Raw genomic sequence first — 25,700 nt, 5'->3', positions numbered from 1 at the left:
CGTTATTTTTGCCCGCATGCGGGAAATAGCGGTGGTTTCAAAACTGCTGCAAAAAATTACCAAAACTGTAGTTACATTATTTTTTATAATTAAAATTAATATTAAATTAAATAATTTAATATTAAATTCAATTAATTTTAGTGGCGGTTTTAAAACCGCCGCTAAATTTTAAAAATCGTCGCTAAAAATATTACTTAGCGGCGGTTATACCAACGGTTGCTAAAAATCGCTGCTAAATGTTGTACGACGGCTGTATTTGTGACGATTTTGAAAACCGTAGTTAAACGCAAAAATAACCGCCACTAAATATCATTTTTTTTGTAGTGGTGCTCTGCCAAACTATCATTCTTTGTTGCTCTACTCTTCTGACCAATGTTATTCCTTCTTTGTTGCTATGCTCTTCCAGCTTCTCTATTCTTCAAGCATTTCTTAGAAAGTTCTTTTATAAATTTAAGTAATAAAAAACCAAATTCATTAATAAAAAAAATCAAAAAAAATAAATTTAGCGACGATTTTATCAAAATCGTCGTAAAATTCATTAATTAAAAAATTCAAAAATAAATTTTACGGCAGTTTTAATCAATCGTCGCAAAATTCAGCAATAAAAAAATAAAAATTAAATTTCAAAAAAATAATTTAAAAATAAAATTAAATTAAAATTTACAAAATAATCTACTTTTTTATTTTTAATCAATTAATTTATTTATATCAATTAATTTAATTCAATTCAATTAAATTAAATAATTTATTTATTTTAAATTTATCAATCAATTGATTTATTTTAAATTAATTAATCAATTAATTTATTTTATTTAATTAATTAGTTTAAAACATTTTATGTTCAATTAATTAATTTAATATCTTAACTCTTTTTTAGTTGTTTTGAGAGTTTAATTAATTAATTTAATTCAATTTAATAAAAAATAAAATTATTTTATTTTATTTAATTTAGGGTCAAGTGTAATTTCAAAAACTTGAGTTTGTGGGTGCAAAGGGAATTCTAAAAAATAGTGGTTCGGTTACTTTATAATTAATATACGCGAGTATGTTACAAAATGGCTTTGTGGATCAAGTGGCTTTGCGCGCTCACACGCGTATACGCAGGTCATGGATCAAAACTTGGGGAAGGCAATTTGTATTCCAGCAAGCGTGCAGGGGGGCAGGGCAGTGGTGCGCGCGGGCAAGGGCGCAGGGGCTAGCCTCGTGGGAGTGCGTTATTTTTGCCCGTGTGCGGGAAACAACGGCAGTTTCAAAATTGCCGCAAAAAATTACCATAATCGTCATTAAATTATTTTTTATAATTAATTTTAGTAGCGATTTTAAAACAGCCGCTAAATTTTAAAAATCGTCGCTAAAAATATCACTTAGCTGTTGCTAAAAATTGTTGCTAAATGCTGCGCAACAGTTGTATTTGCAACGATTTTGAAAACTGCAAGTAAATGCAAAAATAACCACCACTAAAAGCCATTTTTTTTTGTAGTGGTGTTCTGCCAAACTATCATTCTTTGTTGCTCTACTCATTTAACCATCATTATTCCTTCTTTGCTGCTATGCTCTTCCAGCTTCTCTATTCTTCAAGCATTTATTGGAAAATTCCTTTAGAAAATGACTGGAAATTTTGCCAACTGGTATAATGAACCAAGCTTGTGCTTGTTCATTCATTTCCTACTGATTAATTGAGGTCAAATGAATGATCTATGAGAGCAGAGGAATAAAAGCATTGAATTAATTTGAAATGGAAATCTTAGAATGATTTGATGGCACTTGCAAGCAGATGCCAGTATTATACTTCGCTGATTTCCAACATTATAAGTTTGATTTCCTGATTGATTAAACCTTAGAATGATCCACCACTGTGAGCACAAAGTTTGGAGAGGGACGAGTTGGTGGTCGAAGGGTGGGGCCGATGGTGTCTTTGAGAAGAGAAAGTGAGAGGGAGACGGGGGAAGAGAGAGAGAGAGAGAGAGAGAGAGAGATGGTTTTAATTGGGTTTATCATAGGGGCAAAATGGTCATTTCATTATTCCTGTAAACCATCATATAAGGGTGCTTCTATACAAATAGCATAACTTTATTTTTTAAATGTAAGAGATTTTTGCAATTAAGCCAAGCTTCGCATCGGTTATTTCAATTTTTTTTTTCTTTAATTGTTTGAGAAAATTAAGTTAATTAACTATACTACCATATAGATTGTATCAATGAGAAATGAAGAGGAATATAAAACTTTGAATTATTTTTAAAATGTTATATAATTAATTTACTAAATACACATTTTCTATATTTATGTGACTACACGGTTAAAATGAAGTTTTTGACAATGTTTGGGAGTTTTGGAAGGGAAGAGAAAGAGGGAATGGAGGAGAATTACTTTTATGGACGTTTGAATGTTTAAGTGAAAATAAAAGGGTGGAGAAAGAACATAATATGAAATTTACAAATATAACCCTTATGTTGTATACCGTTTACAAGGTATTGAGATGAGACCGGGAGAAATGAAAGAGAAGCATGAGATTGGGCCGATAAAATTATTTTCCTTTTACTTTATGTATATTCTCTTCTTCATTTTTTTTTTTTTTTGTGAATAATCTATGGAGTCTCCCATTCCCATCAAATGCACGCTATTTAATTCAACACGTCAGATTATAACAAATGGAGGCGAAAGTTGTTAATTTATTTTGGAAACAAATGTAGAAAAACGTGACGACGGATGAAGCACGAAACAACCGAACCAACCGAGTCCAAAACCGAAAGTCCTCCGTGGAATAAATAATCCCACGGTTCCAAGGAATCTTCCGAGACACTCCTCCTTCTGTTCCCTCTCTTCTCGCTTTTCCCAATCTCTCATTTCCAATCCGAACTTCAATTCCATTCAATTCACAATTCCATGGCTAATCCCAGTTCCCCAAATCCCTCCTTTTCCTTCTCCGACTTCCCCGACGACGTTCAGCTCTGCATTCTCTCCTTCCTCGCCCCCTCGGAGATCGCCGCCTTCGCCTGCACTTCGAAGCACTTCGCCGCGCTCTGCCGGAGCGACGCCAAGCTCTGGCTCGCCCTTTGCGAACGCCGGTGGGGTTCCAAGACTCGCATCAAGCAATGGCCCATCGGCAAGCTGGTCACCTATAAGCAGCTCTACAGAACCCTCAACGATTTCGACAGTCTGATCGGATTCTGGCGCCGGAGCGGCCCTAATTCGACGACCCTACTGTTCTTCGAGTGGGGCCCCTCTTTCCTCGCCGGCTCCAGAGTCTCGCCGTCAAAGACCGGGTCGTACCGGGTCGTGAAGGATCCGTTTTTGTGGTTGACTCTATACCCCTCGGGTGAGACCATCAGTTTCCTGGACCCTGATTCTCGGTTTGAAATGTGCGATGTTTTGCTTCAATCAGGGGATTTAGATTTAGGTTTGCTAGAGACTGAGTTGGTACCAGTTAACGTTAGTTTTATGGGAAAAAATCACGTGTCTGTGGAGGAAAATCTGAGCTTTGGCCATTCAAAATCTGGGTTTAGGAGGACCTCTAGTTCAGGAAATTTGGGGGCTGAGGAAGATGTGATTGGACCCGATCATGGGTTGCCGGGAAGCTTACCGGACCGGTTGATGTATGACATCTATCAGCACTTTGCAAACCGGACGAGTCCAAGCCACGACAGGGCGACGAGGAGGCAGAGGAAGAGGGAGAAGGAAAGACAAGGGAGGAAGAAGTGGGAATCCGAGCATTTTCTGAAGATTGTGAATTGCTCGCCGACGCCTTCTAGACCTTTGCAGGGTTTATGGAAGGTGCTATTCTTGTTCTCTGTTCGGTTGCACATCTTATTAGAACTCAAAACTATTTATTTGTTTTGTACTGCACATGTTTGTTGAACGTTGAAATGTTAATGATGAACTTTGTTTGGTGATGATTGAGAAAGAAATTCCCTCAAGTTTGTTGATTACTCTATATGTTTGGATGTTGTAGTTATGGAGAGAAAAGAAGAGGAACCAAGTTTCTTCTTTTGGTTAGTTAATTGGCTATCCATAGAAAACTAATATGCCTCAATAATTCATTCCATAGTCCCTTTCTTTAGCGCTAGAGGACTAATAGTGGAAATGGCGGCCTGTACCATATGATTTTGGTTATTACGTTACGCCACTTCTTATTTCCATGAAAGCAACATGTTTTTATGATTTGGTTCCTGCATTAGATGATTAGAGATGCAACAAAATTGGGGAATGAAGCAACAGTTTCGTAGCAAATGTACGAAAACATGAGGTATGGGTCTGCTTTGGGATGGCTTGCTCTTTATCTAGTGCATGTTCTTCTCACTTCCGCCACTTGGATTGAATTTTTCAACTTTTTCTGTTAGACAGAAATGGAAATGTTTTGCCTACTATGGTTGGTTTGGATGAGGAATTTGAATTCAGTTGGAAAGAAGAAGCAAAACTCCACTCCGAAGAAGGTTGGGCAAACTTTTCAAATATCTAAGAGAAGTAATTCACAGTCCAAGAAGGCCTAGAAGATTTAGGTTTAGCTGCTCTATGATCTCTCCTCTACAGGAGGGCCATTTGAGTATTTGAGAAACTTATTAGCTGTTAAATGTACATCATCTTCTGCTCATGACAAAAATACATAACCTTTTACTGGCTTCTCCCTATATTTTCATCAGTGATTTTATTCATTACTGTGTCTGTGTTGGGCTTGCAACATGGTGGTCTGGTCTGAAGGGATCTTCCACTATAGCTTGTTGACGCTGGCACGCTTCTCACTGCAGGGTATTTGTCATGACATGAACTTGGTATTTTATATGGTGGCATATGACGACATCGGGGGTATTGTCTGCCGAAGGTTTGGAGACTCATCCCGGCTCCGCTCTGTCTTTTGGACATCAAATACTAAATTCATCGAGTCTCCATTTTCTCCTGAAGAAGAATACATATATGACAGTCGCATACATCTCCGCCCACTTGCAGCTGAAGATTTCGGTCATGGGCAACCATCGCCTTGGATGGAAAATGAACTGGTCTCTCGCATTGTCTATATCAATTCAAACGATTATGATTTGGCAGTGCCAAGCTTGAGCCGAGCTTCTTCAAACCCTCATGTTATGGGGGGAAGAATATGGCAGTATGAGAATGGAACGTTTGGGTTTGGCTTTCTGTGTGACAATCAGATCATAGACCTCAAGCAAATTGCTCGGGATGGTTGTATTCTTGATACAACTGAACTTTTTATTGATTGATATCCTTACTTAGGATCATTACTGTATATTTCTTCTTTTAACTGAGCCATTTCTGCATTTGTACTTGGGTGGTAACATATTCATCATTGAAGTGATTGTATTTAATAATCAGTGTTCTGTGTGATTCTTCTTTTTCGCTGAAATCTTAATATTTGTTTGCTATACACACACAATTCAGTAAACAAATATTATAGGTATTTAATACATGTCTCACTCTTGGCATATCCCTAGACAAATGTTGACAATAAGAGCCAAGTGTTACGACCTTCTAAGCCGGGGACTATTATTAAGAGGTGGTCTCTTGAATTAAGTTTTATCTCAGGTATACAAAAATAGAATAAAATTATTATTATTATTATTATTATTATTATTATTATTATTATTTTATTTTTTTTGGTTTGTTCATGCTTAGAAATTTTTATTTATATTTTGGAAGCAAGGGAACTAAATGTAGAAAAAAAAAAAAAACATTAGAGGAAATAACGAAACCAATGAAGAGCCCTATAGAACGAAGTAGAGAGCCCTGCAGCTGCAAGGAATCTTCCCTTCACCGTCTTCTCCTTTTCCTCCCAACCAATCTCTCTGGTCTAGTTTCCAATTCAAAGTTGTACTTTGACAATTGGTTACGGTCTATCATTTTAGTAACATTTGTATGATATTTTTGGTAATTTAAATACTTAATTTTAATTTTTGTCTTAAATTTATGTTATTATTATTATGGTGTACCGCTGATATATGGGTTGTTTGAAAATCATCTTTTAAATCAAATCTAATGGACAATTTATCTATTTTTTAAATTACAACTAATTTACCGTATGTTTGAAACCTCTACAACTATAATTTTGTGATTTGAGAGCAACTCCCACGGGAGTTGCCATTAGAGGTGCCATCGGTGTAACTGCTGAAATGGCACCCAAAAATACAAAATATACACTCCAACGAGAGTGGCAAATGAGGTTGTAAAATGGCAATTTCTTTTATTCGGTGCCATTTTTGTAATTTTTGGAAAAAGAAAATCAGATGTTGCATTTACCAACGGTCAAGAAACCAACGGCTATATTTTACATTATGTATATATATATATATATATATAGTTACTTGAACAGAGGAGGCGGGCTGAGCAAGAGAAATCAGAGGATTCTGCGAGGGCGAACAACACTGAGTGAGAAGAAGAACAAGGTGAGGGCGAACAGTGCCAGCGAAGGGGAGGACGAGGGCGAGCTGTGAGCAGGAGCAATTGATTTGCAAAAAATAATAAAATTTCTGGATTGCAAGGGCGAGGGAGCGAGCTATGAGCAGCTGAAATTAATTTCTAGAGAAGATAAAGGCTTCTGGATTGCGTCAAAAGCGAGGGCAGCAATTTATTTGCGGAGGAGAAGCTTATGGAGGCCAATGTATGTTATAATATATAAATATATAATCATTATAAATATTTACAATTGATTTGGAGAAAGGAAAGTTTTGGAGGCGTCCAAATATCTTATAATATATATATATATATATATAATATTATTAAAATGTTTACAATTGATTTGCGAGAGGAAGGCTCTGGAGCGTCAAAATTTGAAATTTGAATTTTAAAATTTAAAATTTTAATTATATTTTTTAATAAAAAATATTAAAATGGCACCCCTATTTGCAATCTACCATTGGAGCAAATGTAGAATTTAGAAGTGTCATAACACTATTCAAAGTTGTAAAATAAAATTTTAGCACTCCAAAATAGCACTCCCCATTGGAGATGCTATGAGTGGTTAGAGATTTAGATAATTTGTAAAAAAAAAAAAAATAGTCTAAGAGTGTGTTTGATAACGCGAAAAATACATGAAAAATGTCACATTTAAGGAATTAAATTTCATCTTTGGTGTTTGACACATTATATTTTTCATAGAATTGAATTTTATGGTACAATCATTAAATCATGTTTTTGTCTATTTTCCATGAAAAATTCCATCTAGAGGGAGATGATTTTTATTTTCCATACAAGTTAAAAAATATTTTTCTTTTCAATTAAATACTATCAAACACACCATAACATTTAATACTCAAGTGATATCCTTACATTTTATGAGTATTTAAGTTCATAAGTTAAACAACCCTCTTGTTAGACTGTATATTCATATTATAATTTAAGAATTTTAATAAAATCTTTATTTTTAAAAGAAAAATTCCTATAAAAACCATTCCCTAACCTTTACGAATTCTATCTTTCTTTCGAAACCCTCATTCACTTTCTACTTTTCATTATTAATTTTTTAAAATTTACTAGAAATTATTCCTCTGACTGATATTTAGGGAGGTATAATTCTAAAAGTTTCAGCTTTCAACCTAAACTATTGTGTTTAATTTAACTTATTAAGACATAATCCTTGTATGCACACTTATTTTTATGGATTGGATTCAATTTAACTCGTAACTCATATTGAGAGTATAAATTTTCAATTTCTTTCAAAATATCGAATTTAAAAAAATTAAAGACTTTTCAAGTGTTTTATTTAAAAATCTTTAGAAACACTTAGAATAAATTTATAAGTCATTACAACTCAAGATATGAACACAAAAGCCGTTCATTTCTACCAAAATAAAATGATGTGTCTTAAATAAAAACTTAATTCGTACAATGAATTGAGCATATTTGATACATTTAATATCACCAAAATAAAGCCTAAATATGTTTTTAGTGCATCACAAAAACATGCATAGCATCTAAAAACATGGCATGTCACAAAACAATAATGAAGTTTTGAAAACTATGCTCAATTTCAGAACTTACTTTATCTTCAAACCACTTGACTTACCTAAAACATTCAAATATTTTAGTAAATAAATCCAAATTAGAAGGTAAATCTTGTAAGTGAGGAATCCCCTAAAACAAAACATTTATATAAATTATGTGCATGAAAGAAAATGCAAGTTTCTACTTCACGATACCAATTATGACAATATTGGTATATTACTAAGAGCTTTCTCAATTTGTGTCCTAAGCAACTCTTAGAAGGTCGTGGACCACATCATCTTGGGTCTAACTGATAGAAATTAAACAAGATACCATAGCTATACATGATAATTTATGCAAATATAAAGCTAAATAAAGTATATTTTTTATGCAACACAAAAAAACCACAAAGTATAAGTTTTGTGAATGGGAAAACCTCACCCTCGACCTCTTTAATGAAGATCTTGCTTCCTTTTTCTAACTTTCCTCTTTTAATTGCTCACCTTGAAAAAAGCTTCTTTTTCTTCCTTATGACCCCTATTAATATCCACACACTTGGGCACCATTTCATCTTTTGCATTAACATTTCGAATTTCTTCTAAAATCTTCTTATTAATTTGGTAAAAAACTTTAATCTCTTATCATTTAAAATAAAAATGAAAAGTTATTTTCAAGTGGGTGGGTTCCAAACCACCTCTTTTTATGTAACATATATACATATATACACAAAGGAAGAAAGGACAAAAAAAAATTAGGAAGAAGGGAAAAAGGGGTTAACGGGGATCAATAGGGAATGGTTCCAAGTCGTCCTCTTTGATGCGAGGGCAACCCCTTTAGTGCAACGAGCAACTACAGTTGCTTGTTGCTGGGAGGGGGGTTGTGGGGTCCTTTTTCATAAAGGGGACCTCACATCTCCCCTTTATATATAAGATCGTGCTACATGTACTAACGAGATATACAAATTCGATGATCGAATTAGACTTCATCCGATGAAGTTCGATTGGACTTCATCATCAATCATTGGGTTTCATCTAGAGGCAACAATGACAAATTAGGTGAGGACATTTTTAAATTTTGATGCCTTTAGTCATCATCTCGGTAACCCACTTGTTTATACCATTAGCATTTTACTTATATATATATCCATGCACATATTACTACATGTACATATATATCCATTTTTTACTTTTTTTCCTATTATTATATGTGAACTTCACCAATGGTAGATGTTTCTCCCAACTACCCTTAAAGTCCAAAATGCAAGCCCTCAACCTGTCCTCAAGCATCTAGAGTGTCCTTTTTGATTGTCCATCAATTTGCAAGTGATAAGCTTTGACTTAATTAGGCTTCTGCAAACTTCCCCAAACCTCAAAATAAATATCAGGTCTTGATATAAGATTATGCTCACAGGTGCTCCTTGGATCCTGGCTATCTCATCGATGTACTGCTCCACAAACTTTCACATAAGCTAACCCATTCTTGTTGCAAAAAAGCATGCAGACTTTGTGAGTTGATCCACCATGACCCATATAGCATAATTGCCCTTTTGGTTTTTAGGGAATCCCATCATAAAGTCCATCATGAAATGCTTCCCTTCCATTTTGGGATTTTTATCAGTGCATTTGACCTGCTAGTTTCAAATGTTCAATTTTCACTCCCTGACAATTATCACATCATGCAACTCTTCTTGTCACACTTGTCTTCATTCTTGGCTATCAATAGATCTCTTAAAGATCTCGGTACATCTTGGTAGCACTAGGGTGTACAGTATACCAAATTCGATGTATTTCATTTAAAATCATGTCAATACCAGTTGATTACAAACGTACACTCTACCCCGAAACTTGAGAATGCCCTCACGCATCTCACAATCAGAACTCTTGGGTTGACCATGGACATCTACCCACAATTTCACATGTTTGTCCCTCACAAGAGTTTTCGAGTAAAGTTTTAATTTTTTTAAAACTAAGAACACTTGTGACTTGCAATTTAGAAAATATACCCATATCATCCATGTTAGATCATCAATAAAAGAGAACAAAGTATCTATTTTGGCTTAATGAGGGAGTTTACATAGGTCCACACACATAAATAGGAACTAATTCAAGTTTTACCTTAGCTGTTCAGGTAGCACTTGTAGGAAATGCTTGCCTATTTACCTTTCCCATCTAACATGACCCACACACATCCCTAGAGAGTGAGATTTTAGGTAATTCCTTAGTTAGCCCTTTTCGCACATATTTTTCAAGGTAGTATAATTAAAATGCCCATACCTTTTGTGCCATACACACGATTCATCCATACTGACATAGTTAACACTATCTGCTGCTAACTTCCAGTCTAAAGGAAAGCTTTTGTCCATCATTTTCACTTTAACAATCAACTTATTATCAGAATCAAACACAACAATATTTGTCTTTGATTGACAAAGAATAACAACTCCGCCTGGGGATGTTATCCACTACCGGTCCCAAGCCCGGATAAAGGAAGAGGGTTGTGTTAGGTAGCCGACAGCCAACGTAAAACTAGTCGGATCCAAAACATGAATTCTAGACAAATTATGAAAAATCATTTGGGCGTGGGCGTAACCCTTCATAGCGACGCGCTACACTGCCCCCGTGTAGTGACAAGTGAGCTAGGGTCGCTGCATCGACGCCCGGATGTAATGATAAATGAGCAAGGGTTCCCACATTTGCTTGGACGGATGTGGGTAAAGAAGCTAGTCCAAAATCAAAATCAAAATCAAAACCAAAATCAAAATCAAAACCAAAATCAAAATCAAAACCAAAACCAAAATCAAAATAAAAAACAAAATCAAATTCAAAGTCAAGGCCAAAAACAAAATCAAATCCAAAGTCAAGACCAAAAACAAAATCATAGATTAAGGATTGGGTCATGGAACATAGGAACATTAACAGGCAAAACTATGGAAGTGGTGGATGTGATGATTAGGAGAAAAATTAATATTATGTGCCTTCAAGAGACGAGATGGGTAGGGAAAAAAGAAAAAACTTTATCAGAAGCTGGATATAAAATATGGTACACAGGAACTGATCGAGCGAAAAATGGAGTGGGGATTATTATGGATAAAAGCTTAATAGATGAGGTAGTGGATGTAAAGAGAATAGGGGATAGGATTATTATGGTGAAGATTAGTCTAGGAAGAATGACTATGAATATCTTTAGTACATATGCACCACAAGCGGAGTTAGGTGATGAGATAAAAGCAAAATTCTGGGAGGATCTAGAGGGACTCATACAAATGATACCAAGAGGAGATAAAGTGATTATAGGAGGTGATTTAAATGGGCACGTGGGTAGAGACGGAAACGGATATAGAGAGGTACACGGAGGGTATGGATTCAGGAAAATTAATAATGAGGGTAAATCTATCCTAGATTTTGCTATGGCATATGGGCTCATTATAACCAATACTAGGTTTAAAAAACAGGACGAACACTTAATCACATATAAAAATATCACCTCAAGCACCCAAATAGATTACTTCCTCATAAGACAAGAGGATCGGTTATGTTGTAGGAATTGTAAGGTGATACCGGGAGAGTGTTTGACTACTCAACATAGACTTCTAGTACTTGACGTCCAAGTAAGAAATTGGAAGAGAAAAAATCACATAAAACAAAATCCAAGAATCAAGTGGTGGAATTTAAAAGGGGAGAAACAACTAATCTTCAAAGAAAAATTAAGGGGTAGAACGGAATGGAATGGAGAAAGACAGACAAACCAAATATGGAAAGAAATGGCTAATGCTCTGAGAAGCACGGCAAATGTAGTCCTTGGAGAGACAAATGGTAGAGTCCCTAACCTTAAGGAGTCTTGGTGGTGGAATGAAGAGGTACAATTGAAAATTAAAAATAAGAAAACTTGCTATAAGGCGGTATATCAATGCAACAATGAAGAAAATCAAAAAAATTATAAAGAAGCAAAAACGGCAGCAAAAAGAGCTGTTAGTGAAGCAAGGTCAAAAGCATATAAGAATCTATATAAACGACTTGATACAAAAGATGGAGAAATGGATATATATAAATTAGCTAAAGCAAGAGAAAGAAAAACACGGGATTTAAATCAAGTGAAATGCATAAAAGATGACAATCAAAATGTTTTAGTAAATGAGGGAGCGATTAAGGAGAGATGGAAGGAGTATTTCACAAAATTATTCAATGATGGCGGTGACACAAGAGTTAGGTTGGGACATCTTAGTAACTCCGAAGGGAATGTGAGCTACACATTCTATCGACGCATAATTTCAAATAAAATAAGGCAAGCATTAAACAAGATGAAAAATCATAAGGCAGTGGGACTAGATAATATACCAATAGAAGCATGGAAATGCATGGGAGAAGAGGGTATCTCCTGGCTAACACAACTATTTAATGCCATCCTTAAATAAAAAAAGATGCCAGATGAGTGGAGGAAGAGTACTTTGGTTCCTATATACAAGAACAAAGGAGATGTTCAAAACTGTGAAAATTATAGAGGAATTAAGTTAATGAGCCATACCATGAAACTCTGGGAGAGAGTAATAGAGTAGAGGCTCAGAAAGGAAACAAAGATGTCAGAAAATCAGTTTGGTTTCATGCCTGGTAGGTCAACAATGGAAGCTATATATTTACTGAGGCGTCTAATGGAAAGGTATCGAGATCATCAGAAGGACCTACATATGGTGTTTATAGATCTAGAAAAGGCCTATGATAGGGTCCCTAGAGAAGTATTATGGAGGGTTTTAGAGAAGAAATGAGTCAAAATAGCCTATATACAAGCCTTTAAGGACATGTATCATGGTGTAGAGACAAGGGTCAGAACATGCGGAGGGAATACTGAACCATTTACAACTACAATAGGATTGCATCAAGGTTCTGCATTAAGTCCATACTTATTTGCCCTAATAATGGATGAACTCACTAAAGATATTCAGACAGATGTGCCATGGTGTATGCTATTTGCAGACGACATAGTGTTGGTGGATGAAACAAAAGAAGGAGTGAACACTAAGCTTGAGTTGTGGAGAAACAATTTAGAATCTAAGGGATTTAAATTAAGTAGAAAGAAAACATAATATATGGAATGCAAATTTAGTAAAAATGCAAGAGTGGATGATGTTATAATAAAATTAGAAGACCAAATCTTACAAAGAAAAGACCATTTTCGATATTTGGGATCAGTGATTCAAAAAGATGGAGAAATCCACGATGATGTTGCACATAGAATTAAGGCAGGTTGGCTAAAATGGAGAAATGCATCGGGGGTGTTATGTGATGGTAAAATCCCATTAAAATTGAAAGGAAAATTTTATAGGACAGCTATAAGACCAGTTTTGCTGTATGACTCAGAATGTTGGGCAGTCAAATACCAGCATGAGCAAAAGACGAGTGTAGCGGAGATGAGGATGTTAAGATGGATGTGCGGACATACAAGAAAGGATAAAATTAGAAATGGAGTTATTCGTAATAAGGTAGGAGTAGTGCCAATTGAGGAGAAGATGAGAGAAACTAGACTAAGATGGTTTGGTCATGTGAGAAGGAGACTAAGAGACGCTCCTGTGAAGAGAGTTGATGAAATGGAACAATTAGTCACAAAAAGAGGTAGAGGTAGACCCAAGAAGACTTTGGGAGAGACATTAAAATTTGATATGAAATATATGGATCTAAATGAGGATATGACAAAAGACAGAAATACATGGAAGTCTAGAATTCATGTAGCCGACCCCACATAGTGGGATAAAGGCTGGATATGTTGTTGTTGTTGTTGTTGACAAAGAATAACCTTTGGAGAGCATTTGAGCAACCCTTAACAAATTATGTGCTAAAAGGGGAATAAACAGAACATCGTGAATAAGTATAGTACCTTATTTAGTTTGCAGAGCTACTGACCTCTTTCCTTGTGCTTCAATTGTTTCACCATTTCCTAACCTTACTTTGGTCCTGAATGATTTATCAAGAGTGCTAAACAGGAGATCATTGTTTAACATATGACATGTGCATCCATTGTCTATAAACCAGCTGGATCTGCCAATTGTTTGTGGCTCATGTGAAAACATAAACAAGCTGTCTTCTTTTCTTTCTGACTTTTCAGTTAAGTTTAACTGCTGTACAGCTTGCTGCTGTGGTTGATTCTGTTTGGCTCTACAGTTTTTCTCAATATTCCCCAACTTTTTACAAAATCTGCATTGAATAGGAGGTTTCCCCTTCAACCAGTAATCCTTCTCTTGATGATTGGTTCTTTGATAGATAATGCATGGATGACACTTGCCCTTCTTTGTTTGTTCCTTTCCATGCATTGGTGTTTTCTTTTTGCTGTTATGTCTTCTTGTTATCTTTTGCAGATTGTTTGCCTTTATGTTTGACTTGAAATGCTCCCTGTGGTACTTCTTTATCTTGAATAATTGACATTTGCTCTTGGGCTTGTAATTTACTAATCAGTTCTACTACTAACAGCATTTTCAAGTCACAAGATTCTTCTATTGCAGAAATCTTGGATTCAAACCTTGCAGGCAGACTTATCATCATCTTCTCCACTACTCTAGAATTAGGAAATTCTTCACCAAACAACCTTATTTTATTTACAAGGTCCAAGAGCTTAGCCGAATAATCCTTCACAGTTTCTCCTTCCTTCATTCTGAACATCTCAATTTTTTTTTTGAGAGTCAAGAGTTTGATAGTCCTTACTCTGTCACTGCCTTCAAACTCTTCTTTTAATTTATCCCATGCTTCCTTAGGTGTTTCACAGGCCATTATCCTAGTGAAAATTACCTCAGAGAGTGCTGAATGAATACATGTAAGTGCCCTTGGTTTCTTTGCCTTTTGTTCTTCATGAATTTTATTTGTGCCATAGTTGGATCTGGTCCAAGAGGAGGAGATAATCTCCAACTTCTACTGCTTCCCATAAATTAAAGGCCTTCAAATAAGTCTTCATCTTTATCACCCATATGTGATAATTCTCACTTTTAAATGTAGGAGAACCTATGCCTAAGAAATTGCTAGAAACGATTCCACTTTTCACTGAGTTTGAATCCCCTCTTCACCTTTCAAGCACTCGAGAGAGCCTTCCATATCCTCACAAATCCCTAAGAAATACTCTGATACCATTGGTTGGTTGAAGAACAAAAAAATGAAAAGTTAGAATAGAACTTTCTCCATCATCATTCATGAGGTTCATGTATTTCTTATATACAAAAAGCATGCTTACAGAAAATTATGAAGGACCATACCTACTCCAACTAATATTACATCATTTTACAGAGCATATTCCTTAAAATTTGGATCATCACTCATTTTCAACTATAACTCCCTAATTTTTGCTGCTTATACAGAAATAGCTTTTTGACTAACAAGGGTCTAGAAAATCTCTCTTGACCAACACTTCAAACCCTGAGCTAATACGTACAGGGAAGAATATGGCAGTATGGGAATGGGACGTTTGGGTTTGGCTTCTTCGGTGACAATTATGTCATAGACCTGAAGCAAATTGCTCAGGATGGTTGTATTCTTGATACAACCGAACTTTTTGCTGATTGATATCCTTACTTAGGATCATTACTGTATATCTATCCTAGAAAGTACATCAAAAGTATTTGTTCTTTTGTTCTTTTCCTAGACAAAGTAGTCTACCTAAGCACATATGCATATTTTTATTTTTGGATGAATTTAACTAGGCTGAGGCTAGCTTCTCAATCTGTATTTATTTATTCTTGGATGACTCATGACTGTATCAAGCCAGAGGCTTGTTTATTTAATTGGAGATGTATGCCAGATGTACGTAGTAGTTGACTAGCCAGAGGCTAGCTAGCATGTATGTTTGCCTGTTGTCTGTTGATGCACCTAAGTTGGATGTTTGATTGTTTAGATTCAGGTATATATCTCATATACAGGGTAGTGTACCAAAGGCTATGATGCCATTCAATATCATTCATGAGTTTTTTGTCTGCTAATATTTATATGAGTGTGTGTGTGAGTTTGATTCTGGTGCACCGCTCCTCGAAGCTTGCCCTTGATTTTATTGACTTCAATTTTATTCAATTACCGGGCAAGTGTTGCCAGGGATTGTGTTTTTGTGAATCCCTCGCACGAAGTATATCTAGTGAGTTAGTTCAGGGAAACAAATTCCTTGACCTCGCACTCTAATGTTCTGTGTTTGTTGAGTAATTTACACGTTTTCCCAGCAAATTTAGTTTTGATTTATATGTTGGGGCTTGATGAGCAATTATCACCCTGCAGGACTGTCGACTCAAGACAGGATTGGGTCATTACAGTCCTTTTCTTGCTCAGTTAAAATACTTGTGCAAATTCTTGTTTCTTTCTCTCTGAAAGTCTGCTCTTGATAATTTTTCTGTTCTGTTTTCATCTTGGGTGAACTTTTATCTGTTCTGATAAGAATGGTCTATTATGCTATTAGCATCTGGGAGGCAAATCTTTAGGCTGATTGAACTTCCTCCATTGTTTGGTTTCTTCATTGTTACTCTTAATATAGCCACTGTCAGTGTTGAGGTCTATAACAGGCAACAACTTGATATTTTACGTTTCAACAATTCTGATTATGAGCACAGTACAACTGAGATCCCATAGTTCAACTATTCTGGTTGTAATTTCTGGTTGAGATCTTACTCTACTATTTCGTGTATAAGAGTTAAACAAAAGGGATGTCCTCCATGGACTAGAATCCCTGATCGATGTGCGCCAACTGGAGGAAGGTCATTTTTGTACTCTAGAATGTAGTGAGTGAAGTTCTTCCTCTTCACCAATAAGGAATGCGTCCCCTGCGATGCACATATATAAAACAACACCCTGTAAAGCACAAAGGAAAATGAAAATCGTGGGAACAGTCACACTTGTTCAAAACCCACTGAAGAGTGAAGAAAGTAGGAATTGACAAACAGAACCGGTACATAACTTTTCATATGGCATATATCAGAGTACCCGAGATAGCATGCAAAATGTCTCAAACACAAACGGGAAATGTTAAAAGTTCCATTGGCTTGGCAGTGTAAACCATCCTCGACTGCAGGGAAACGGTAGACCGGCAAAGGAGCGGCATTAATGCAGACAGCAGAAAACCACAATACCACAGATGGAGAAAAGGATCCGCACGCTTCCTTCAGCACATCATGACTCGGTAGCAACTTCTCTGACTTCAACTCTCTCTGCTGGATCCTTCTCATTGTTGTTCTCGAGCTGGCTTAAATTTCCCTTCTCCCTAATCAGTTGAGCATGGTGGTGCTTGCAGTAAAGCCGGCCCTCATGTGCAATGTAGTTGGACGGGCTGATCACGCACCCTCCATGGCTGCATTTGAAGCAACTCCTATGGTACGCACTTCCATTCACCGTAACCTTGCAATGAATTGCATGCTATTAGTTACTACATAGTTCATCATGTATTTTCCTGTACCATAAAGATTTAAAGATTGTGTACTGTGTAACTTTGAACTCTAGACACATAACTTAGCCTGGTTCTCAGATACAAGAAAAAGAAGAAGAAGAAAGAAACGATTGGAATATAGGAGGAGAAAAGAGCAGGCAGCGAGAAAACATTTGTGTGTACTAGAAGCTGAAACTATTCCTGATGAATACCCTTTCTGTCGGATAGACTGTATTCTTACAGCCTACACATTTCTCTCTTGTTCCGCCAAACATGGTTGAGACTTTATTCGCCAGAGGTTTCTGTTAAATGCAGGTGAGTCAGAATTAGGAGCATTTAAGGGGACTGTAGATTGACATACAGGATTAGTAACCCTAGATTTTGGTACCTCATTGTCGACAGGTTTCTCTGGTTTTGCGATTTTTGGTGTCCCTGGAAGATAAGGAAAGATATTAGCTTGATCCTCTAATTAATAATCATCTGGATCTTTCAAAAAACTCAAAAAAATTTCTTTCCTTTTCTTTTCTTTTCCTGTTAAGCTGGGCACTTACCTTCAAAGCTCTTGTCCAGACTACCAGTTCTCTTGAAGAGTTGATCAAAGTGTGGCCTGCAGTACAGAACCCCCTCAAAGGAATTGTAGTTGCTGAGCTGCATATGAAAGCATCCTCAGAAATGGAGGCCGTAATATAAGTTTCCACTGTGTGTGACTAGGTTTACCTAGCTAGATGTTATCATGGAGGTCAAAATCCATGTTACATGGACCCTGTTTGATTATGAGTTCAAAATTATTTTCTAGTTTTGCGACTAGAAAACACGTTACACAAGAAAACACATTTCAAGAAAATTCTGAAAAATCGTTTTCAGATAATTGATCTTAGAATACCCCAATTTTAGGCAACTAGAAGATATTTTCATTGTTTCAAGATGTATTAATATATGAAAATGAAGGTGTTTTCAAAATTCTTAGAATTTTCAATTTTGAAAATTGCAAGAAGAAACGAAATATCAAACAAGGCCTCAGTTACCGATTCATCATCTTCAGATCCGAGTCTGGTTTACTATGAAACATGAAATTTTCATGATTTTACTGTGTATCTGAAATCAAGAACATCCTATGTGCATATAAATAAATATCTAATTTTATGTGCATCTAAAATGCATATTAACATTTTCTTTCCTGAAACTCTTTGATCCAAAGAAAGCCCTTGGTTTCAGGATGCCAAACTCAACATTACTGAGCTTCTTCAATATGAAGTTGATAGACGACACTGAATCATGTGCCTAATTCTGGTGTTAGCCCATCTTATAAGTCATCTGAATCCTCGAACAACCAAGATTGGTACATAAAATCTTGGATTGAACAACATAACATGTCAAATTAAGGTATAAACTACAAGTGATTACAAATTATGTACCTTGAGTGTTCCCTTGCAGTGATGGCATCTGAAACAGGCCTTGTGATAAACCCGGTTATCGGCAGTTAGCTTGTCGACTAAATAGACAGTCTTGTCACAGGCCATGCATTTCTGGGTTGTGCCTGCAAATGCCATGGTTATTCTTCAATTCTCAAACAGAGCAAAGATAGGCTTAGCTCAAGTCCCTCTCTCTCTCTCTCTCTCTCTCTCTGGTTCTGCTCTTTCTGCAAGAAAGAAGAATCCAATGAGGAGGAGATAGATAAGGGGAGAGAGGGTGAGATATAGAGAAAGCAGAGTTGGCCATTTTGACAAAATCATTTTGTCCAAATATGAATCCACCACCCACCTTTCTCTTCACAGTTTTTTTATCCCCCTTTTTTTTTTCTCTCCTTTTCTTACCTTCTTGTTGTCAATGGAAAATGATGTTCTCACTGATGTTTTACCCAGAAATGCCATTAAATTGGGAAAGTACCAAATAGGACTAGGGCTATCTGGAAGCATTTTACTTTGTGAGATGTATCTTTACCAACTAATTGTTGTGATTGTTGCGTAGAAATTCACCAATCTCACATGCTGTTGGAGCCCAGTTTGGTGGACACTTGACTTTGATACAATGTTAAATGATCTGCCTCATTTGCAGATCTCTCTCCTCTTATAAAATCTAGAGACACAGATGGGGACCATATAGATATATTGATGTACACATAAGATATATATTTAATATATAAATGACTCACTAATAAGAATTCCCGTAGTTGATTCATATACATGTGTGTGTGTGTGTGTATGCAGTACAGATTTTTAAATTCTAATTTCAAATAGGAGTTATCATTCAAATTCTTTCAAACCAAACATGCCAGGCATGACACAGAAATCTTGTCAAACCGAGCATACATTGTTTTTTCCTTAACTTTCTTCATCTGCCAGTCCACCCAGAAGGGGATTTCACCAACTAAACTAAACTACAATTTATATACAAGCGGCTGTTGAGAAAGTGATTCTTCTGGAGCCGTACAGAAAAATTGAAGCAATTAAGGAAGAGAAGGGGGGAAGAAAACTGATTTAATTTATGTCTGAGGAGCCAAAGCTTTGCCAGAGCTTCAACAACCAGACCCAGCTGTCTGGCGTTCATTTTTAATCATTCAACTTGCTTGTTTCCCATTTCGTCGTCTTCATTTGTAAGCATAACAAATCCTTGGGTGCCTAAATTCATGATGGTTCATAAAACCTGACATATCCTTTTCCATGAGACTCTCAGTTTGATTGCAAGAGTTAAAGATTGTCGTATTTATGTAATATTTTTTATTATTTTTTTCGTAAAAGAGAAAAGTTACTTTTTACAAGTTAAACCCATATCTTATGAATTACCTGTAGGATAAGAAGGGAAAATACCCAACACCAATTACAGTGATTTTGACTGCAAAATTGTCGGTAGCACATATTTAGGATATTCTTGTGGAATTATGGGTGATTAACGCTTTATTGTAAAGGTAATGGAAATGTGAGCTTAATTAACTCGCCTAATTAAAAAGGAAGGCATGATGTGGATGGTCAAATATGGATTTTTATTTCATTGATTTACTATTAATTTTGCACATTGGAGTATGATTACGGCAGATGCAAAGCGGGGCATCGCTTCCAGAAAGGCAAGAGAGAGGGAAATGATGACGACGACTTGTGGGGGCCTCTGATTGGACATTGAATTAGGAATGGTGACAGCTCTTGCCTTCATGCATGCCTGTCCCACACCCCCATCATCATTCCATCTCTCTCGATCAATGCTTCGGCCCCACAATTTCACTTTGATCAGGAAAAAAAGATATTTAGTTGTCGAATGGTTGGGCATTTGGTCTAGTGGTATGATTCTCGCTTTGGGTGCGAGAGGTCCCGAGTTCGATTCTCGGAATGCCCCCCAAACTCGTGGCAGCAATTTGTTTTAGTTTTTTATTTTTATTTTCTTCCCCCTGTTGGCTGTGTTGCTGTTAGTTTGTTCAATGATCTGTTTGGGAATGGTGGCTGTGGCCATGGCAGAATGGAGCTTTCAATGCTTTGAATTAAAGGGGCAGCTATGCTACCCAAGGCCAAAGGGTAAGAGTTAGGTTTCAATTGAGTTGAATCAAGATTTTTTAAGTTCAATTTTGATCCGATTAATTAGTTTTTAGCCTAGAACTCAAGCTTTGGCTTGAGAGAGAGGGGGAGGCATGCAATTGCGGCGATAAAGGATAAAAGTGTACAACAACGAGCAGTGATAGAGAGAAAGAAAGAAAGATGTGTAACAGAGATAGACGATACAACAACTAAATTTAAAGAGAGAGAAGATGTGCAATAATGACAAAAAGGTTGAGACTAGTTCTGTTCAACCTTTACATAACTTCTAAAATTAAGTTGTATGGAATTTTAAGTTGCAACTATTTATATGACTATTTTTAGTTAAATCTAAATTAGTTTTTTGTTTTGATATGTGCATGTATATTTTATAATTTTAAATAATTAAATTAATATATATAATGATTTTAAGCATATTAAATTTAATTATATTATTATAATAATTTTATATTAAATAATATATTTATAAATGAATTTATTTACAAATTATTCATGAATGTTTGATCCAAACATGTTCACAAATCTCTCATTGAGACTATTTACAAACTTTATCGAGTGAGCTTTACTAAGCACAAAAAGCCAGGTTATTTATAAATTGGACTTCAAAATTAAGCTCAACAAATGAATTCAAATAATTTTTTGACAAATTAAACATTGAGTCATTTGCAAACATCTCAACTCATTTGCTAATCCAGTTGGGTTATCTATTGTACATCTCAACCTTTGATTTTCTTCAACGGATGACTTGCTCAACCAGTCATTTACAGCTTTGGCCTTCCTATAATTACTCAATTTTAGGGGGTCTTCACAAAATTTGTCAAAAGTTTCAATCAAGCAGCGAATACCAGCATCTGGAGCGGCTATATGCCAGCAGCAGCGACAGGACAGGATATGCTGGGAGTGGCATTTGGGTACGAGATATGACGTTAGGGAGTGAAGTTGTGGCCAATAAATAAATAGGGTCGAGCAACCGGGTTTTGGACGCACCCAATCAAAGAGAGAGGGTGAGAAATTGAAGAATGCAAGGAGAAGACGCAGAGAAAGAGAGAAAATATGGAGTTTCGGTAACAGCGACTATCGAAAACACTAGTTCCGTCGCTAATGACGACTGATTCGACATTAGCAGCAACCGTCACAGCGGTTTAGAGAAAAATGAAGGAAAATAGAAAAAAATCTTTTGAAGGGATAATATTATAGTATGTTATATTTATGAGAGGTATTATTTTAGTATAATAATAATATTATATAGAGAATATTATCATATATAATAATACATTAAATATCATAAAATGTATAATATTTGTTAATATATATCTGAGTGTAATTAAAAAACTTATGATTGCTTATGTATGATTATTCCTCAACATCATAACAATTTTTTTTTGAAAACGTTAAATTATTTTAATTATAAGTCTCAAAATTTAAAATAAATTTTAAACTATTTTTAAAATTTAATTTTAAGTATTCATTAAAAATAATAGTTTATTGTGGGGCATAATAATAAGTTATTATAATATTTTATAACTACAAATCAATCGACAATATGCAGGATTAAATGTATAATTTATTGTTCCAACAAAAATTATATTAATCATTCTTTAAATTTAAAATATATATTTAAATATATCATTGCAATTAATTAATTTTTCGAAATTTAAATTTTAAATAATAATATGAATGAGTGAATATTTTATATTTTATGACAATCTCTTAAAAAATAATTATCTAATTCTCAAAAGACAATAGTATAAATTATTTCTTATTTAAATAATTTTTTTACATTCATAAAAAAATTAGAATATTCGTTCAAGTTTATTTAACACGACAAATTAATTTGAATAATACAATGATAATATACAAAGAATTTATTTTAATGATATTAATATAATTTATTGAAGCTAATAATGTGAATAAATTTAATTTTGAACTCATTTGAATAAAATTAAAATCAATGTAAAAAAATTTCAAAATTCTATTTTATTTATTCGTGTCATTTAAATAATTTTTTAAATTTTAAAACTTTACAAATTCCTTTAAATTTTTTCAACTTTACAAATTTCTTTCAATAACAAAAATAAGAAAAATTAAAAATATTTATTTAAATTATTTCAGTGTAATTTAATAATCTTAATGCCATCTAATAAAAACTTCTTTGGTAATGAAAATAAAAAATGCTAGAGAACTTATCTAAATAAATTTAATGTAATTTAACTAAAATGATCATTAATGTATGTTTTTTTATTAAGGTATTTAGGATTGCCTTTATTCATTTGAATTTCTGAACAAGGAATGGTTAAAATATAGACTTCCATTCAAACATTTGTGAATGACATGACATTTTCGTTCAAATATTGGCGGGTCGTAGTTGTAATGGTTTCCAAATATCTGATATAACTACTTAAAATTTATGTTTCTATGATATTGTTTTATGAAACTATGGGAGTTAGCAGTTTGGCTTTATTTTTTATTTTTATTTTCTTGTTAGAAGTTTGACTCCTCTTGAGATATTTAGATAACCATCTTAAATAGGTTTAACTATATGATCGTCATCTTCGGTTATCATATAGTGTATTATAATTTAACATCAATACTAATTATGATATATATAACATTTTAGTCTTCCAATACTGATGTTTTATGGCTGTGGTGTCTTTTTTTTTTTTTGTTAATCTTATGGGATTGTCATTTTAGGCAGGGCCGATCATACCCTTAAGCCATATATGTCATCGCATTAAGCCTCCAAAATTACAAGGTCCCAAATTTTAAAAATTTATAATATTTATGTATATATTTTTTTATTTTTTAATAATTAATATTTTATTTAAAAAATTAAATACAAAACATTATATATATATTTTTTTAACTTCCCTTCACCATTTTTCAATTTTTTTCAATTTTTAACCGTTGCTACGGTGTTTCCAAATTCCAATATCCCATAAAACCCACTTGCCCTTCCCAATATCCCATGAATTTATAGTTTTTTGCAGGCACTGATCTTCTTAAAGTTTCAAGAAAAAATAATTTTATTTTTTTTTATTTATTATTGTAAGTTGTTTGGTTTTTTTTTTTCTTATATCCGAGACATTATATTTTAGTTAAAAATTTATTATCATTGAGATTATTATACTTTATAGTTGATTGAATTTTATTTTATTTTTTTTATTTAATAAAATAATAAAATATTTATATAAAAAAATGTATTATTTATTTTTTTATAAAAAAAATTAATGCTCGAAGACCTCAAAAATTCCTTTCACCTAAGGTCCCCAACTCTATTAGGCTGGCTCTGATTTTAGTCTTGTGGGCTGGGGTTCCTATTTTATTCTTATATGATGCTCTCGTGTTTGCTTTGCGATACTTTTATTTTTATTTTTGTCTTATATACTCTTATTTTAATCTTGTAGTGCTCTTATTTTAGTATGTTTCCATTTTAACATTATAATGCTCCTCCTATTCTTAATTATGATAGTCTTATTTTTATCTTGTAATATTTTCCTTTTAGTCTTATAGTGTTCCAATTCTATTCTTACAATACTCCTATTTTAGGATTGTGATTCTCTCATTTTGGCTTTGGAGTACTTCTATTTTATTATTGTGATGCTCCCATTTCAGCCTTGTGGCATTCCCATGAGACCATTTTAGTCTTGTAATGCTTCTATTCTAACTTTGTGAAACTCTCCTTTTAATATTGTGGTACTTCAATTTGTTTTCTTATAATACTCTGATTTTAGTGTTGCAATGCTTCTATATTAGTCTTGCGGTTCTCTTATTTTATAATAATAAGGCGTTGGACTGAGCGGAAGACACAACAACGAATCAGATAGAATAGCTATTTCAGAATCCAAATACTTTCGGTAGAATAAGAAGAATAACAGCACACTCACACAATCAAAATAAAAACCAACAAGGATGAAAACGAACAGAAAAAACAGAAGAGGACACCAGAAATTTTACTATGGTTCACCCAAAGGGCTACGTCCACGTTGAGCTTAGTAAGAAAGATCTCACTGCACTATATCAAGTAGGGTTACAAGGATCCGAACAAATAGACTGTACATCAATGGTTCTTTTAACAAAATAGCCTCACAATCACCAAATACGGATTAGAAGCAAACCTAAGAACCAGAGATTATCACGAGAAATGAATCTATACAAATAAAAAACAGCGCTTACTCAAAGAACCCCACAACCGATCAATCTTCCTTCTTCCTCTTTTCTTTCTGCGATATTTCTCGTCTCTTTTACTATCCTGAGGCACTATTCCATTTATATGAGAGTTGAACGGCTGGGATTGAGATTGATAAAGGCAGCATCGATGGCCATCAGTTAATCGTAGAACACGATTAACAGAAAGGCAGAGAAGACAAGCAAAGGGGTGTCGGGCAGAGTAAGGAAAATCAAGAGGCGCCAGATATCAGAGATAAGGGGTCTCGATGGTTGCAAAGTGGCCGTCCATCAGCCGTCCACGTGGACTGCTGAGGTTGCCAAAATTGCCCTCCAACAAGACGACAGCGTTTTGATGCTTCACCCACAACAATCTCCACCTTGAAGCATCAAGAGGAGAATGAACCCAATACTCAGAAACATAGTGCAACATGCTTCAATTTCTTACCATCATCGCTTTAGTCAGTTGAAGGATCAACCGACATTAATGTGCAACAAACTCAAGCAAAGCTTGAACTTGGCTGCAGTCAAAATCTTGGTTCCCACATCAATTGGATTTTCCTTAGTAAACACTTTTTTAATCATCACAGTTCCATTTGCTACCAACTTTCGGACAAAGTGAAACTTCACCTCAATGTGCTTAGACCTCTCATGATATACTAGATTTTTACAGAGGTGGATAACACTTTGACTATCTGAGAATACCACCACTTTGCT

The 25,700-nt window shown here is 34.8% G+C and overlaps 2 protein-coding genes and 1 non-coding gene across 10 annotated transcripts; 2 read left to right on the top strand and 1 right to left on the bottom strand.

Annotated features, from left to right (window-relative positions):
* The first annotated feature begins 2,710 nt into the window (after positions 1-2,710).
* Positions 2,711-5,321, top strand: LOC127798752 (F-box protein At3g12350-like). Of its 6 annotated transcripts, none has more exons than XR_008022489.1 (4): positions 2,711-3,771; positions 4,176-4,243; positions 4,342-4,430; positions 4,743-4,889. XR_008022489.1 is itself a non-coding variant. In XM_052332344.1 (2 exons), the coding sequence occupies exons 1-2, from the start codon at positions 2,884-2,886 to the stop codon at positions 4,717-4,719; spliced, it is 912 nt and encodes a 303-aa protein (XP_052188304.1). In that variant the 5' UTR covers positions 2,711-2,883; the 3' UTR covers positions 4,720-4,843. The 6 variants fall into 6 exon arrangements, 3 of the variants coding, with proteins under 3 accessions (XP_052188304.1, XP_052188303.1, XP_052188301.1); XR_008022488.1 differs by having other exon boundaries at positions 4,338-4,430; XR_008022487.1 differs by having other exon boundaries at positions 4,176-4,430.
* An 11,450-nt stretch (positions 5,322-16,771) lies between these two features.
* Positions 16,772-19,258, bottom strand: LOC127800689 (LIM domain-containing protein WLIM1). 3 transcript variants are annotated; one of them, XM_052335448.1, is made up of 6 exons: positions 19,240-19,258; positions 18,714-18,937; positions 17,850-17,946; positions 17,687-17,730; positions 17,511-17,600; positions 16,772-17,270 (listed from the first exon to the last, which is right to left on the bottom strand). In XM_052335448.1, the coding sequence occupies exons 2-6, from the start codon at positions 18,846-18,848 to the stop codon at positions 17,046-17,048; spliced, it is 591 nt and encodes a 196-aa protein (XP_052191408.1). In that variant the 5' UTR covers positions 18,849-18,937; positions 19,240-19,258; the 3' UTR covers positions 16,772-17,045. The 3 variants fall into 3 exon arrangements, with proteins under 3 accessions (XP_052191408.1, XP_052191407.1, XP_052191406.1); XM_052335447.1 differs by lacking the exon at positions 19,240-19,258 and adding an exon at positions 19,060-19,146; XM_052335446.1 differs by lacking the exon at positions 19,240-19,258 and having other exon boundaries at positions 18,714-19,018.
* Positions 19,259-20,553: 1,295 nt separating this feature from the next.
* Positions 20,554-20,625, top strand: TRNAP-UGG (transfer RNA proline (anticodon UGG)). The gene has a single exon. It is a non-coding gene; the product is annotated as a tRNA-Pro (tRNA).
* The last annotated feature ends 5,075 nt before the right edge of the window (positions 20,626-25,700 follow it).

This window comes from Diospyros lotus, chromosome 4, assembly GCF_014633365.1.
Source record: "Diospyros lotus cultivar Yz01 chromosome 4, ASM1463336v1, whole genome shotgun sequence".
NCBI lineage: Eukaryota > Viridiplantae > Streptophyta > Magnoliopsida > Ericales > Ebenaceae > Diospyros > Diospyros lotus.
The sequence above is the reverse complement of the archived record's forward strand: the minus strand, read 5'-3'. Positions and strand labels throughout refer to the sequence as shown.